This window comes from Ursus arctos, unplaced genomic scaffold (assembly GCF_023065955.2).
Source record: "Ursus arctos isolate Adak ecotype North America unplaced genomic scaffold, UrsArc2.0 scaffold_12, whole genome shotgun sequence".
NCBI lineage: Eukaryota > Metazoa > Chordata > Mammalia > Carnivora > Ursidae > Ursus > Ursus arctos.
The window spans coordinates 9627996-9645976 of NW_026622786.1; the positions used below are offsets into that span (position 1 = coordinate 9627996).

The 17981-nt window shown below is 47.9% G+C and overlaps 1 protein-coding gene across 1 annotated transcript in view; it reads right to left on the minus strand.

The window, feature by feature from the left end:
• Positions 1-525: 525 nt before the first annotated feature.
• The window catches only part of PTGFRN (prostaglandin F2 receptor inhibitor), a 79963-nt gene continuing 62507 nt past the window's right edge, over positions 526-17981 (minus strand). The window contains exons 7-9 of the mRNA XM_026483661.4: positions 10145-10252; positions 5643-5948; positions 526-4070 (exon numbers count right to left, since the gene is read on the minus strand). Of these exons, the coding sequence (XP_026339446.1) occupies positions 3904-4070; positions 5643-5948; positions 10145-10252 (581 nt within the window). The 3' untranslated portion in view covers positions 526-3903. The remainder of the gene's footprint in view (positions 4071-5642; positions 5949-10144; positions 10253-17981) is intronic.

The following is a 17981-nucleotide window of genomic DNA, read 5'->3' on the forward strand; positions in this document are numbered from 1 at the left end:
TGTGTGTGTCCTGGGCTGGAGGCCAGCAGGGAGTCAGGTTCTCAGTGTCCTCTCCTGTCCGGACTCCGGAAGCCGGCGGCCTGGGAAGGAGCACTGTTTTTACATCACAGGGGCTGGCACCTTCTGGACCAGTTTGGCTCCAAACCGGGTCATGAGTCAGAAGAGCCGCTGTGTTCCAGTCACGATACGGTCACAGAACCTTGTGTTTGTTTCCTCATCCACAGACAGGAACAACATCTAACTTCCCCCTTTCATGACGAGAGACTCATAAGGTCATGAGAATTCACCAAAGAACCAGGAGACCTTGCTAGGCAACAGGACTCTGGCCCTCAGCTGTCCGCTTGGCGGGGGTCCAGTACCGATCCCGTTAAATCCACTTCTTTTATCTTGAGGGAAAACCTCCAGCACTATCACAGCACTCAGAGAGCCTGGAAGGTGCTGGAGATGCCCCTCGAATTCAGCCACGGTCCCTCACGCAGAGGAGATGAAAGGGCAAGGAGACCAAGATCAAGTTCCTCACACAACTTCACTTTAAATTAAACTTCCTTTAATGAAATAAAAAACAAATGGTGCATTGCATAATATTTGTGGTCACAGTATAAAACAATACAATTAGTTCAGATAACATCGGATATGGACAAAAATACACAAGACCCTTTCTTTGTCTACGTAAAATCCGGCAGATCCTTATGTGCCACGCTAAGAAAGACGGAAGGTCAACTTTTGTTCTCTTAGTGATCTGCATACAATATTTATCACTGAGAATCTGCTCAAACAGCAGAGGAGAACTTACCCAAATCCTAGTTCCCTTCTTCCTCTGTGGTCATCGGTGAAGCTAAAAAAAAAAAAAAGTTTTCTGAAAGTAGCAAGTTGTGTAGTATTGCTTATTATTCCTGCCAAAAAGGCTCAGTCTTTGGCTCACGGATGTCAGTGACAAAATCATGGCTGCAGGCAGTCTGCAAAACAAGAAGCAAGAGCCACCGGGGAGAACAGACAAGGGTCTGGGCAGGAGGGGCGTCCTTTGCCAGGATCTTAGGGGAAAGCCACATGGGTAGGGAGGGGAAAAAAACACACAAATAAATACATTTCTAAAGTAAGATTTAAATCCAGTTGGTGAGTCAGAGTTCCACCGTCCCATGAAAAAATCTGAAAAGTTTTAAAAAGTCAGAGTTTGCATTTTTTCTTTTTTTCTTTTTTTAAAAAGTGAAAAGTGTATGTAAACATTAAAAAGTAAACAATTTAAAGTAATTTCGAGGCTTCTATCTGAACGCACCTCAGGCTCTTTCTGGGGATATTTTTGTGATTAGAAAAAAAAACAAAAACCCAAACTTTCGATAAAATTTCTTTTTTGTTAAGAAGTGCAATGTCATCCGCGTGAATTGTGGCTAGGTTCTTCTTCCATTCATACAAGTGCCTCTGGCAGGAACCCCTTGCAGAAGAGCACTTTGTGGGGAGCCCTATTTGGTACAGCTAAAGAGTGCATCTCACACTTTTAAAAGGACACACATTCCAGGCCAGTTTCTGCCTCTGGAAGGAATGTGCTCCCTGGGACAAGACCCTGGGATTTCTTCCTCCTCCGGCCCGGCCCCTATAGGCGACTTGCCATTGGGCCCACGATCAGAGGGTGGGGTGGGGGTCAATGCCTGAACCACCCCAGCCTTGAGCTGCAACGGCAGTTTGAAAGGAGACGGTACAGTGCGTGAGCACAGGTTACTTCTCCTGCTGAGTGTCCGCTGGGACCCATCCATGGTCTTACGTCGACCCGGGGCCACCTGGTCACACTCACAGCTAAGTACCCTCTCCTCTACTAAGAAGGACCTGCACTACAACACCCCTGAATCTTCTTTTAGGAGTGATAACCATGTGGGCTCAAAGGGCACTAGTGTCACTAACATAGCACCTTGTGAATACGTGTTCTCTCTTGCATTCCTGAATATACAATCACCTGTGTCCCAGCTCCTCTGAAATCGCATCGTTGGGAAACGACGGGTAGAAAAGACCTGAATCTGGCGCTGTCAAGGCCTCCCCCTCTTCCTCTGGTCGCCCGTGCTCGGGTGGGGCAGACACTGAGCCTGGAATCATCTGGGCCGCTACCGTGAGCACAGCGTCGACCAGGAGGGGTCCCCTAGGTGGGCAGAACAAAAAGGGGAAGCTGGGTGGCGCTCTGCACACACCCCGCCCCCCCCCCGGAGGGGGAGGGGAGACTCAGTGACAAGGGCAGAATGGACTGTGGGCAGCACAGTGAGGGAAGTGGCGGGGACTGGGACGATGGTGAGCCGAGTGGGAGGAGTGTGGCTCGTCCGGCCCATTGTGACAAAGAGCCACACATGAATGGCCATCATTTGTATGACTTTATTGCTCAAAACAAACGAATCTTTTTTCCCTTTGGAAGACAGAGCAGTGTTAGATCCGTCAGAGCCAGGATAAAAGCACAGAGGATTGCAATGCAGGGCATGAGTCACCAGGGAGCCTCAGAAAGCCCCACTGGGATGCTTCCGAAAGGCCAGGGCTATGCAGGGGCAGCCGCCTCCGGGAGCAGAGGATCTCTTTTGGTTCGTGTCCTACTCCGGGTACGAGCAATCGGGCAAAACGGATTGCTCTCAGATCTACTTTGTAGGCTGTTCACACGGCAGTAAATTGCTGGTTTCCTCCGTGTTCCTAACAGGAAAGCAAACATATCACAAAGCATACCCTTTCTCGCTAACCCCTGCAGGGGATCTTACAAAGACTTGAAGGACTGAAAAGGTCATGGAAAATGCATGGTTTTCTTCCAGGCAATTTCTGATTCTGTGAAGTCAGGCAGTCTTGCAAGCAGCAATACACCTTCCTGTGAAGGAGCCCAAGCAGCCCGCGGGTGCCGCTGGTGGTCCCTCGGTGGCCGAGGCCTTGGCCGCCCGCAAAGGGCAGGAGAGGGGGACGGGAGTGGCTCCCTCCTCCGGACACAGCCCAGGCACCACCGCCCCCTCCCGGCACGAGCTGCGGACATCTAACACCCAGGACCCTCTTCCGCTCTCCCAGGGGGCCCCTGAGGCACAGTGGCCTTGGAACCACCGCAGCGAGTGCCTCCTCCTTCCCTTGTCCCCCACCTCCTCTTCCTGGAGCACCGTCTGACTGCCCTGGATAGAGGCGGCTGTGTATTTTTCTTCATATTCATATTCATTCTTAAGGCTAAGGTGGCAAGATAAGGTGCTTGGTGGAGAGCCAAATTCTAGATTCCAGGGCCATGTCAGCACGCTCACATAAAAGCAAATACGAAAGAAATGGAAAGGGGGCAAAGAAGCATTAAAAAAAGAAAAAATAAAGGAAAAAAAGAAAAGCATTTGGGCTCAGTAAGAAGTTACATACTGCAAGTTTAGATTTCAAATGTCGTCTAAACCCCTGAAAATCCGGGGTGGGTAGGGTGGTAAAAGCCACCAGTTAGCCTTCGGCACAGGTCTGTGCAGGGCAGAGGGTTGCACTGGCAGCTCTCGGAACACGGACCCCCCGTGGGGGAGCTGGCTCCCGGCGGGCAGCTCCATCCTCCCCCCTGAGACCAAGAACTCTGAGAGCATCGTCCTTCCTCCCCGCAACCCCTCGGAACCAAACATACAAACACACACAGGTCAGAGATCTATAAACCGGCAGGACAAAAAAAATTAGATGAAGGGGTAACCATTAAAAAGCCGCAGCTGGGAAAACACACACGCGATTGTTCTACCAGAAAGTGCCGTGGGAAGAAGAGCCGTGTGCTGGTAAACGTGTCCGCGCTCAGAACTGGACATGCAGAGAAGGAGCGCGCCAGGTCCCACCTGAGATTAGAGAGGACTGGTTTTTAGTGTCACACACTGCGCGTGAAAAGCTCGCTGTCCTCTTCCCGCCCAAATCGCTCCGACACCGGCCCGCCGGCCGCTCCCCGGCGGGGCCCTAGTCCATCTCCATGGACATGAGCCGGCGGCGCTCGCGCCTCGTCTCCTGGACCTCCTTCTTGCAGCACCAGTGCGAGCTGCAGTACCCGATGAGGCAGGACAGGAGCCCGATGACGGTGGACAGGCCCACGCCGATCAGCAGCGGGTACTTGAAGGCGTTCAGCACTGGAGGGCGGGAGCAAAGGGATGCCCGGTCAGTGGTGCAGGAGGTGGCCACGGGAAGCCCGCCGCCTGGCCTCCCTTCCCGTCCCCTCCTCCCTTCCCTCCCCTCCCTACAGGAGTGGGTCTCCGCCCCCCACCCCCCACCCCAGGGGGCTGGAGCTGTATCCAGCACCTAGCACAGCCTGCGAGCTCTCTCTCTCTCTCTCTCTCTCTCTCTCTCTCTCTCGACAGGAGCACTCTTATCTGTGCACGAAGTGAGCAGACCACACCCCACCAGGTTGTGTGGGGGAGACACAAAAAAACCAGGAAAAAGAATTCATTTGATGTCTTTGAATGTCAACTTGCTTTTTAGGGTTTTGGCAGGAGATGGATTTTTAAAAGTCAGGCTAAGGGCACCGTGCATTCAGCAGCAGATGCACCCTTAAAAAACCGGTTCATAACTCAACGCGATGCATCAGATAACTGAAGTGTACTCGGGGAGCTATTTTAAGTAACACTACAGTAAATTATCCAGCAAAGTGAATAATCGCTCCCTTGTTCGGGAAATCTGGGTTTTCACATGGAGCTACCTCAAGCAAGGAATTTCTAAGATGCAAACAGGGTATAAATGACGACGTTTCAGGAAGGCACAAACACTGCACAGATCGCCCGCATTCAAACCCCGAGTCTCTCCTCCCAGAAGCACCAGCACTCCTGGGGCGGATGCTGGCATGCTGGCTGCTGCCTCACATTTCACACGGCTCACCTTTCAGAAGAGCCCGACGAAGGACTGTTACCCCATTGTACGAGAGAGGAAACAAAGGATCACAAGGGCTAAGTCATCTGCGGACAAGCTGGGGTTCCAATTCCAGTCTCCCCCAGACCCACATCCCATCAGGGAAACACACTCCAAGGCCCCGCCCAACTCTCGGAAGTGCTAGGGTTTTAATGCTCTCTGTGGAATTTCCCCATTAACATTCACTCTGAAGCTTTTTGCAAAGAAGACTAGTTTCTCACTAGCCAAGGGACAACTGCCCCCCTTCTGGATGCTCGGGGAACACAGGGGTGGGAAGGGGGCCCTTGACCACCAAGTTAGAATGACTCTGGAGGCAGTGTGGGCTAACAAAGCAGGGAGCACCCTTCCCATCTCAGGGGTCCAGAAAGAACCCCCTCTATGCTAATGATACCAGGTGGAGCCTTCTTTTTCCAAGAAGCAAAACCAAGAGGAGGGCAGAAGCGGCAGGAACCCACTCACTGCCTCCGCTGGGGACCAGAACCCACTCTCTCGATGATGTTCTCTGCCTCTGCCGGGCAGAATCCATGCCAACCCTATGACAAGGAAAGTGGGTTTGCACAGAATTTACAGAAAGCATCAGAAATCTCTCCAGGAAGTCTTAAAAATCGTTTCCCAGTGGTGCCTCCCACGCACAGTACCACACCTGGGGAAACAGCAAGAACTGTGTGCGCTCCTTCGGGGTACGGGCCCAGGCCAGGTCTGGAGAGAGCAGGCCGTGCTGCGGCACATTCTCAAACGGTGGCCACCTGACTCCGTCAGCCGCGGCGCAGCACCGACACTTCACCGCACGTCATTCTTACCATCCATCTTCACAGTTACAAAGATGGGCTTGGAGTAGATCTCGGCCTCCTTCTGCCAGGAACCCGTTGGGGACTTGACCCACGGAGTCACGGAGCAGTAGTAGTTGCCAAAGTCCTGGTCCTCGGAGCCGTGGACTTGCAGCAAGAATTCCAGCACGCTCACGCGCTCCAGGCTGAGCTCGCTCTTCCCGTCTCTCTCGGCCGTGGTCACAATTCCCTTCCGATCCAGGGAAGACAGGAGGACGGGAGCCTTGTCCAGACCGAAGGAGTGCACCGCAAACCAGGACACGTCAAAGGCCATGTCGTCTGTGGAGGACAGACCAAGCTGAAACCCTGGGTCAGTGCCATGGGCAGAAATCCCACGTGTGGCTACCACACACGTCACGTCACCGGGGGCCAGCTTAGGCCAGCCCCACGATGAAGGTACACCACACTCCCCCCTCTATGGTGGGGCCAAACACCTCATTCCAGGTCACAGAGCCAGGAGCAGCACAACACGCAGCTTCACCCAGAGTGTAGCTCCAGAGTCGGCCTCTTAACCACGTCGCCGCCACCACCCAACCTAAGGAACACCCAAAACCATCTCCCGGGAACACAGGACGTAAAGCGGCTAGGTGGCGACACTGCATGCTCCGTTTCCCAAAGCAGGATCCTCTGACATTTCAGGCAGAAGAGCCCAAGACCGGGAGGACACTAACGCAGTCAAGGACAAAAGGTACGTTACGTAAAGTGAACCGTACAAAATTTAGAGTTGTAAACAGTTTAGGGCTTTTTTGGGTTTTTGTTTGTTTGGTTTTTGTTTTTTTAGATCTTATTTATTTACTTGTCAGAGAGAGAGCAAGCACAAGCAGGGGGAGCGGCAGAGGGAGAGGCTCCCAGGGAGCCCGATGCGGGACTTGATCCCAGGACCCCGGGATCATGACCTGAGCCGAAGGCAGACGCTTCACTGACTGAGCCACCCAGGCGTCCCAACAGTTTAGGTTTTATTGTTCGCTGTGTTTTTTCCCCTGCAGATGTGCTTAAGTTCAAAGCAAGAGGAAAAACACGTCCAGCTGAGAAAGTGGAACACAGGTGCACAGTCCCAGGGAGGCTGCTGCTGTGAAAGCACTCTGCAAAATTAAGGTCCTGACAGCCTCAAACACATTCACATGGGCACAGGAGGAAGATGACCCTGGCACGTGAAGACGGAGCACGCATCGTAAGCCGCTGACCTCCTCTTCTGGCCATTCCCTACTGACACCAGCTGTGGCGGGCCCGGGCGCATTCAGCACGGCAAGGAAGGGCGGCAAGGCCACGCACACTTTTTATCTTCAATTCGCCTGAGAAGGCTTTCTCTATGTTAAATGACACCACTTTTGTTACACAAAAAGTCACATTTACTGGCTTCGTGAAAATACACTAATAACCTCAAAAAGCACTATCTTAAGGCAAATCATATTCAGGTGCTTCTGTATTAGAAAGGAATAGAGAAGCAAAATGAAAAGCAAGACTTTCTACAAAATTATCCAGATGAAATGATTCCTTTCTAACTCACTCTGAACACGTGAAGGGCCAGGGCAAACCTCAACCCGTCCTACAGGATGACAGCTCTCCACTGCAACGCTCCAAGTACCTTCTTTTCCTCCCCATCGGCCCGCTGTGGCACTTGAGCAGAAATGTGATTGTTGCCAGTGCCAGGGTCATCTCTTACCAAGAGACCAACTCCCTGGGGGCAGAGGGAGTGCTGTCAACGCCCTCGTGCCCTCACACCCCCACGGTGCACTGCCGTCACCTGCAGGGGCTGGGTGGGTTCTGACGGCAAGAAGTCACAACTGTGTCCCCATTACGTGGGCGCGGATTCTAGCCCCAGGCCCGCCATGCCTCACGGGGCTGTGGCCACCTGCAGGGCCACCTACCGCGCTAGACTCCCAGCACCAGTACCTGCTAGCCACGTGGCCTGCAGGAGTGACTTAACTCTGCCACTCGGTTTCCTCTGCTGTAGAAGGAATATCACGACTTCGCCCACGGTTAAGTTAGTCATCTCTGCGAAATGCTTAGAACTGCACCTGCCTGGCACACAGTAAGTGCTCACTGCCTGCCCACCACGGACGTCCTCAGCTCCACACTACAGCATACACGGTCCACGGACAGACGCTGCGAACAGGGAGCCCTTACCGCCGCAGCAGAGGAGAAAGCTGGCCAGCTGCTGAGGCTGCTGGCTGCTAACATTCTCGCACCCGTGCCCTCTTCCAGAGGACCAGCTTCGACTGATGGGAGCCACCTCCTGGAGGTCAAGAAACACCCTTGCTCCCCAACCACTCAGCCTGTGGACAGTGAGGAGTGGCGGAGTCTAAAAGCCCAGCACCCTACCTCACGGAGGCCGTCCTCTGTGGCACCACCCACGCTCCAGAGCTCCCCAGGGGGGTCAGACTTGCTCTGAATGCACATCTTGGCCTGGCTTCTTTCCCTGCTCTGACTCCCTCGCTCCCTGGGAGCATGTCCTCAATTAATCACTTGCACGCCTGTCTCAGGCTTTGCTTCTAGAGAACCTGACCTAAGACACTGCCTCCAAAGGGCAGTGATGTGCCCTGTCCCTCCCCCTCTGGGCACAGGAGTGCCTTGGCGCTCGGCCCACTGACGCGGTATGTCCTTTCCAAAAGAGAATTCCTTCACAGCCCATCGGGTGCGTGAGGAAAAAGTAAATTACAGCGTGTGCTTAATTATTCAGAATCTTCCACCCACACAGTCCAAGAGTGCAAAGTTCTGGAAAACTGTGATCTGCATGAGAACAGCCACCTATAGCTTCTGTAATTACCCTGGAGGAAAAGACTTTTATATTAAGGGCACAACTGGTGACCCATTAATTTACTGAGAAAGAACATTTCAATGATTTATTTTTGTATATATCATCCATGAGCTTCGAGGGTAAACATGGTGCCAACTTCTGAACGGATTCCCTCCCCAGTTTCCTGGCAGCCTCGTCTACTTTCACTTTCGTTTTCCCTTGAGAATCCCACCCTGTGTCCTTGATCCTCTGCACCTCAGCTTATTCAAGACCAGGGCTCCCCACCCTGTGCCCTTGAGAACACAGCTCACCCACTGGTGGCTTGGATGGATGGATTCTTTTCCCTTTTCTTCTACCTTCTTTTTCCTACCTCTGCAGCTCAGCCATGTTCAGGTTCCCCAAGAGCACCAACCCGGTATCCATCAGCTCATGCAGGGCTCAGGAGCCTACAGCCCGCAGCCAAAGCCAGCCCACCGCCGCTGTTTGTCTGCAAAGCTTCACTGGAACACAGTCAAGCCCATTTGCTTACCTACTGTCTACAGCTGCTTCCACGCCAACCGCAACAGACCCGAGTAGTTGCTGCGGAGACCATCTGGCCCACGGGGCCAAAGAGACTTCCTACCGGAGTAATTGGCGTCCTGGAACTAGTTACCACTTGCCCCTCTGATCGGCAGTCCCGTAAGAGCTAGACCTCGGCTGGCGGCCACCCAGTCCTGCTCATGCTGTCCACTCTGGTTTCACTGCGGGCCATCCTCTCTTTGCCCTTACCACAGAATGAAAACCCGCTTCCAGTTTCCACCCCAGGGCCACACACCCAATGGTCTCTGCAGAGAACGCTGAGAGCCTTACACAATCTGGCCTCTTCAAGGCGCCGATTGGTGAGAAGCCCGGGCTCTGCCTGTGATGGGGTGGGCGGTACAAAGATGTCCAAAGACAACGCGTGCGGGAGAGAGCGCAGCCCCCACGCAGTGAATCGGGTTCTCCACAGCCTCTTCAGAAGAAGGCAGTGGTGGGTACCGTCCTGCTCAGCAACAGACACCTTACATGCTTTCATGTTCTTTCAAATCCCAAGGGTCTATGAGTGAGATGGGGACACCAACTGGCCACTGAAGACAAGGTGTAAGATTGACGGCCCACAGCTCTCGGGCCCTCTGCTGGCAATGCTAATATTTTTTGCCAAGAAAAGGTCTACAAAGATTTCCCAAGAATTTAAACTACCAAAGCACCGCCTGGTCACTAAACGAGTAGTTTGCTCTGCTCTGTCCTCCACCATAGACTTAACACCATCTAATATATTATATGAGGACTGCTTTCTCGTCCGTCTCTTTAACCAGGCTGCAAGCTCCATGATGGGGAGCCCTTGGTCCCTCCTCTATTCCCAGGACCTGTTACTAGAAGACGCCCAATAAATATCTGAATGAATCAGTGCATGAAAGACAAGGTAAAGGGGCTGGACGTGGCCGGCAGGTTTCAAACCAGTGTGAACTTGAAGCTGCTCTGGAAGAGGCCCACCGACCGCCCTGACGACGCCGACTCCAATGTCCGGATGGGCTCCAGATCATCTAACAGATGTGTCCATCGACAAGGATTTATTCAACACCTACTGAGTACCAAGTACAGAGCGAGGCAGTTTGGGGAGTCACACCGTCCAACCCGTCCCCTCCACGTCTGTTTCACACAGTGGGGATGACATGAGGGGCATTTCGAGAAAGCGACAGAGGCAAGGAGACAGAGATACCTGGGTCCAGTGCTGCTCCTTCGACAGTGATGATACAAAACAGTCTGATCAGATCTCCCCGGATGACCGATGGTGTGTCCGAATGCACGGAGGCATTAAATACAGGCCCTGGAAGAGAGTGACATCACCTCATTAGTCCCGCTCACGCTTTTGTCTCACTTCCATTGCTGGCGTTCTCACGGGGCATCCACAGGCAGCCCACCTTCCTCGGAACTGGGCTGGGTGGTGTTCTCAGGCTGCCTTTCCTCTCTTCAGAGACACCGTGCATCAGGCAGAGCCAAAATGAGCATGATCTGAATTACAACCACAACAGAACTCTGCCTCCAGAATGCCCTTTGCTTCTGGCTTTTCCTTTACCCCCTCTCTGATGACAGCCACGGTTCCCTTGGAAGGCCACCCCCACCTGCTACCCCGGCTGCCGCTTCTGGTTCTGCGTGGTTCACTTCCTCGGCCTAGACGTGAACGGGACTGAATCGGTGACACTTCTGGCCCCAATGGGGCAGGAGGCCTTGCCGTGCTGGGGACAGGGGCTCTGCCATTAGCAGGCTGAAATGCAGTCAGCAGACAGACATGCCACCCATGACGACACTCGGTAGGGGACGGTGGGAGCACCAGAGGCACGGCTCCAATCTGTCAGGGGAAATAGAGGCAGCACGGTATCGCTTCAAAACACTACCCAGACTCGCACACCTTCCTGAGAACACCCCCTTGATATTCAGTTTGCTTTAAAAAAGACTCTTTCCTTCTTGCAGAGGCCAAAAGACGTGTCTACCCAAACTGAGCTAACTGTGCAGGGCCGAGACGCTCCTACTTCTTGAGTTGTGAGCATAAAAATGAGCAACAAGATATGAAGTATAAAGACTGAAGACATAGAATTTAGTGCTAGAATTTAGTAATATTTACCACAGAGTCAGTTAGATGCAGGTGACTGAAGGTACAATTATTATGATGCTATTTGATGACTAGGCATAAATAAGTGATTTATTAAATTTAAAAAAGTATGCCTTGCATGGAAGGAATCTGGCTCCTATCCCCTTCTTAGAGAGACGGGCTACGTACTATATATATATATATATATATATATATATATATATATATATTTAAACCCTTTACTCCTCAGTTTTAGGTGACAGCATTGCATAGCTTTAAGTCAACCTGATCCTAAGAGCCCGATATTTACCTTATCCTAATAAGAACAAGCAAACCTGAAAAAGGTTCCAGAATACCAGTGCCATGCGATTTCCCTTGGGTTTCCTGGGACGCAAAAAGAGATGGCCCTGGACACTGATTCTGAAACTCATTAGAAGCTAAGAATACAAGTGTTACTACCTTTTAAATGAGATTACCAAAAAGGAAAAAGTACTTTAACATACAAAAAAAAAAAAAAAAAAGACTGAGAAAGTGTGTAAAGGTCACACAAACCAATAAGCAAAGACCTAAAAAGGCTGTATCTTCACTTCACCGTGAATGCTAAGATGAACTCATCGGACTGCTTTTCTCAAACCAAGAACTGGAGCAGCTGGAGTTCTGCTGGGAGAAAGGCGAACGGCAGGTGGAGGAGATGGCAACCCAGGGAGGTGGGGCAGCCCTGAGCAGGTGGCGGAGAGTTCAGATTAACCAGAGAGCGGCAGGAAGGCATCAACTCTGGGCGCAGGGGAGAACATAACAGAATGGTGGTCACGGGGCATCGGGAAAGGGAGGAAAGCAGAGAGGACGAGGAAACCTGACCTACTTGTGGGTAGCCTGCCGTTCAATCAACCCCTCTCCCAGCCACAGTTCCCACAGGTCACGACCACCCTGGATTTGCTCGGCTTATTGCAGCGAGGTGGGACAGGATTAAGCCAGTGACTCTGACTAGGCCCAGTGTTCATGACTGCGGAGCACTTCATACCACATATGGCCACCTGGGAGGACAGGTTAGCAGCAAAACAGGTGAACAACAAGGACCATGTTTTTTCTCTGACTAGAAATTTCATGGTAATAAACAGAGCTACACCAAAGGGTTTTCTTCAAGTGTCCGAGACCCCTTCTAAGGGACCACAAAATGATAAAACATTAAGATCCTCGTAATGGATTTAGGTTTCTAAATTTGAAACAGCACAGAAAGACTTACCAATTTGGACAAATTTCACTTTCTTTTCTTTATATTTCCAAAGAAAACCCCAAATGCCTTCTAGGTCACAAGTTATGGCTCTCATTTCCCCTAGTGGCTGCGGCTGTGGGAACAACAGAGCATTTGTGCTGGGGCTCACCATGCGGACATGGGTCTGGGAAAAGGCCTTCATTGTAAAATAGTCACAGCAGTGGATTTCCTTCTAATGAAATCAACAACGCACTGTTAATGTGGGTCATTATCCCAGGCTTGGAAATATTTTTATTATGGTCAATTTCTGTGGTAATGCTGTTTTTGCGAGGGTATTTGGTTAACTTCACGGATGACAGACTACAGCACGGAAAATTTAAGTGGACCAGAGTCACTAGATGTCCCGCAATTCCTAGTCTGCAGAGAGTACATGGCCCACACTCAGCTTTTAAACACAAACATTGACAGAACCATGTTCTAACTCCAGCCCCTAAAAAGCGCTGTAAATAGGAGTATTCTTGTGAAAGCCAAAATGGCAGACCATCTGCACATCCATCAACAGGGTAAAATGACTAAATAAATTCTAGGAGGTGTAGTCATTAAAATTGTTATTTACCTAGAATTAGCTTTAACATGAAAACCGCTTATCTTAGAAGGTTAAAGGGAGGAAAGCAGACCACAAAATTGTACATACAGCCATGAAGAAAACATGCAAGGGAAAATTTCTACGATGATAAACAACACATATTAACAGGGTTGGGTAGGTTTTAACTAATTCTCTTTCTTCTTTCTACTTTACCATATTTTCAAGTTTTCTCTACTAAGGAGAAAAACTTTATTATTATCCTTTTTTAAAGGCCAACACCTTGAACACCATAACATTTAATCCGTATTTCCTCCCTGACACTTTGGGTCAGTGAAATTCATGACTCAGCAGCACCCTTTGGGAAACACGGTCCTCATACCAAGAGGCAAGTACCCCAAAACCAGGGGATAGAAAGGTAGACACCAGGAAGGACCCCTTTGCTATCTGTGTCTTACGGTGTTGCTGCTGATTTTTAGGAAGTGAAGACCCTTCAGGAGCAAGTCAGTATTTTCTGGGAGCCATTCAGGGAGAGGGCACGGTGCTGGGTGAATCGGAAGGCAACTTCTCCTAATTAAACCATAAACTGGCCATGACAACTCCATGGACTAAATAAAATAAAAATCTCAGCCAGTCTATTCAACCTGGAAGCTACAGTCATTTTGTCTGTTATGCAGAGATGTAAAGAATTGAGAAATAGATTCAATACCCATCCCTCACCCAGAAATACAGAAGATTTTATGTCTCCCCTGTTTCCCATAACAATTCTAGAGAAACATCAAATAACAAATGTAAAACAAGATGGAATAAACTCCTACAGACTATATAACACAGACACACAAATAAAAGACAAAAACCACATAATCATCTGACTCTCAATAGACACAGAAAGAGCATCTGACAACATCCAACATCTCTTCATGGTAAAAACACTCAACAAACCACTGATGAAGGGAAACTTCCCCAACTCAATAAAAGACATCTATGAGGAAACAAACAAACAAACAAACCAACCCACAGTTACAATGATTTTTAATGCAAAAAGACTGAGAACTTTCCCTGTAAGATCAGGAACAAGACAAGGATGTCCACTTGTGCCACTACTATTCTACATTATCCTAGAGGCACTAGCCAGGGCAATTACGCAAGAAAAAGAATTAGAAGGTATTCAGTTTGGAAGGGAAAAAGTAAAATTGTCTTTATTCACAGATGCTGTTTTATTGTGTTTAAAACACCCTAAGGAATCAACCAAAAAACAATTAAAACTAATAGTAAGTCCAGCAAGCTTGCAGAATCCAACATCATATATATAAGTCAGCTGTGTTTCTGTATATTTGCAACGAATAAACAGAAAAGGAAATTGAGAACAATTCCATTTACGATAGCATCAAAAAATAAAATACTTCGGAGAAATTTAATGAAAGAAGTTCAAGATTTATACACTGACAACTACAGAACACCACTGACAGAAATTAAAGGCCCAAATAAAGAGAAAGATGCTCCATGTTGATGGACTGGAAGGCAATACTGTTAAATGGCAATACTCTCCAAACTGGTCTACAGATTCAACACAATTCCTAGCAAAGTCCCAGCTGTCATCTTTGCAGAAATTAATGGGTGAGCCTAAAATTCATACAGAAATACAAGGGACCTAGAATAACCCAAAACAAACTTGAAAAAGAACAAAGTTGGAAGGCTCATACTTCTTGATTTCAAAATTTACTACAAAGCTACAGTAATCAAACAATGTGGTCCCGGTATAGGAAAAGGCATACAGAGCAATGCAACGGAACTGGCAGTCAATAAAAATCCTTACATTCATGGTTAAATGATTCTTGACAAGTGTGCCAAGACAAGTCAAGGGGGAAGGAAGAGGCTATTCAACAAATGGTGTGAGAACAGCTGGGTGTTCACATGCAAAAGAATAAAGCTGAATCCTATCCTCTGCTACACACAAAAATCAGGGCACATGGGTGGCTCAGTCAGTTAAGCATCTGCCTTCGGCTCAGGTCATGATTTCAGGGTCCTGGGATCAAGCCCTGCGTTGGGCTCCCTGCTCAGCAGGGAGTCTGCTTCTCCTTCTCCCTTTGTCCCTCCCTGCCAGCCACCCCTCCACCCTGGCTCATGTGTGCTCTCTCTCTCTCTCTCTCAAATAAATAAATAAATAAAATATCTTATAAAAATTAACTAGAACAGGTCACAGCACTAAATGTAAGAGCTGAAACTGTCAAATTCCTTAGAAGAAAACAGAGGCATAAATCTTCACAACCTTGGATCAGGCAATGGTTTCTTAGATAAGGCACAAAACACATAAGCAACAAAAAGAAAAATAAATTGGACTTCGTCAAAATGACAAGCTTGGGGGGCGCCTGGGTAGCGCAGTCGTTAAAGCGTCTGCCTTTGGCTCAGGGCGTGATCCCGGTGTTATGGGATCGAGCCCCACATCAGGCTCCTCCGCTGGGAGCCTGCTTCTTCCTCTCCCACTCCCCCTGCTGTGTTCCCTCTCTCGCTGGCTGTCTCTCTGTCACATAAATAAATAAAAATCTTAAAAAAAAAAAAAAAAATGACAAGCTTGGGTGCTTCAAGGGACACCATGAGCAAAATGAAAAAACTACCCACAGAGTGGGAGAAGATATTTTTAAACCATGTATCTGTTAAGGGGCTTGTATCCAGCCTCTGTGAAAAACCGGACTAATCAACAATGAAAAGATAAATAAGTCAATTTAAAAATGGGCAAACAATCCGAACAGACATTTCTCCACAGAAGATATACACACGACCAATAACTACATGAAAAGATGCTTAACATCAACCGTCGTTAGAAAAATGCAAATTAAAACCACAATAAACTACAGCTTCATGCCCTCAGGCTCACCAGGTTGCCCAGGATGACAATGACAGAGGATAACAGGGTTAGTGAGGATGTGGTGCGCGCAGAGCCCTCATGCATCACGGTGGGGATATAACACGGTACAGCTGCTTTGGAACACAGTTTGGAGGTTCCTCAGAGTTAAACAGAGCCTGTAGGACCCAGCACCGCTCCTAAGTGAGAAATGAACTCTGACGTCCTCCCCAAAACTTGTACACTAATATGTATGTCAGCATTATTCACAGTAGCCGCAAGGGTGGAAACAACCTAATGTCTGTCAATGGATGGACCAACAACACGTGGTCCATCCACACGAGGGAGTATCGTTCAGCCACAGAAAAGAACGAAGTACGGACGCATGCTATAACGAGGATGGACCTGGAAAACGTTATGTCAAATGAAAGAAGCCAGTTCCAAAAGTCCGCATACATGATTCAATTTATGTGAAACGTCGAGAAGAGACAAATCTCCAGCGATAGAAAGATTAGTGGCTGTCAGGGGCTGGGGGTGGGGAGTGAGTACTCACGGGTATACAGTTTCTTTCTGGAGTGGTTAAAAACTCTGGAATAAGATCGTGGCGATGGCCACACGACTCTGTGAATATACTAAAAACCACTCAATTGTACACTCTACATGGGTGAATTTTATTTTAACTATAATTCAATGAAGCTATTATTAGAAAACAAACAAGCAGATACGCAATAAAAGAAACCTGCACTTTCTTTGCTCTTTCCAAATCTAAGCGTTTAAGTCAATATTTTCTCTTTATTAATCTAAATGTTAACAGCTTGGAGGATGCTAGAAGATAATTTCATTATACATATATAGAAATAGTCTATATTAATACAAAATAATATCAATAAAAAACTTTAATAGAAAAAAATTAACTTTAAGGTCTAGTTTACCTTTACTCTAAAAGGTAATCATGTAATTCAACAAATATCTAGTATTCATTATGCTGATTCAATTAATACATGAATTTTTACAGGTGAGTATAAATTTACACATTCAGAATTTTCTAACTAGAATCTACGGCAGATATAGTGAAAACATTCAGTACTAAACTCATAAATGATGATTTTTTATCTTTATATCCTAAATAAAATTGGGGAATCAAAAACTTTTAAATATCTACCTGCTAAAACACACACACACACACACACACACACACACACACACACACAGATATTTCAGAGGAGTTTAATGAATTACACAGATAAGAAATATTTCTACTTGAGAATATGTGTCCATACCATTTAAAAAAGTTGACCTTTCTTTCCATCCTATAACATAAAAACATTTTAGTTAACCAAGAACAAAATCAATTCCAAATAGACACAAAAATGCCCTTGTTTTAATTAACCCTGCCACACATGAACACCACCAGTAACTATCCTTAACGAGCTGGCTGACAGATACATTCATCCATACCACCACAGCTCTGGCAACTCGATTAATTGATGGGACATTTTTTCCAGTCCCAAAGCCAGGTGAGGAACAAGGCTGGGATACTTATCCCCTGTGTCGAAAGACTGCTCTGTAAGTCAGGCCAAAAATAGTGCCCATCATCTTCAGTCCTAGGGATCCCTGATGAACTTGGCTCTGGACCTTCCTTGCATGTGTGACAAATCACGGAAGCCCTCTGGAGGTCCAGTGCCCTCTTCTCTTTATTTACACTCCACTGTGTTCTCTAAAGGAGCTGAAATAGCTGAGTTTGGGTTCATCTATTAAAAAAAGGAAATAAGGGTGGTAGGTGCACACAAAAATTTGTACACAAATGTTCACAGGATCATTCCTAATAGTCCAAGAACTGGAAACACCCGAATGGCCATTAGCTGATAAACGGACAAACAACATGTGTGTTTCCAGACTGTGGAGTGTTATTCAGTCATAAAAAGGAGTGACGTAGTGATACATGCTATAACAGAGATGATTCTCGAAAACACTGTATAACAACTAAGAATAGGGACAAGAAAGAAAAAGAAAGAAAGAAAGAAAGAAAGAAAGAAAGAAAGAAAGAAAGAAAGAAAGAAAGAAAGAAAGAAAGAAAGAAAGAAAGAAAAAGAAAAGAAGAAAGGAAGGAAGGAAGGAAGGAAGGAAGGAAGGAAGGAAGGAAGGAAGGGAAGGAAAGGAAGAAAAGGAAAGGAAAGAAAAGAAAAAAGAAAAGAAAGAGAAAGAGAAAGAAAGAAAAAAAGGAAAGGAGAGGAAAGGAGAGGAAAGAAAGAGAAAAACACTATGTTACAGTGAAAGAAAACAGACATGAGGACCATGTATTATATTCCATCAATGTAATGTAAAACGT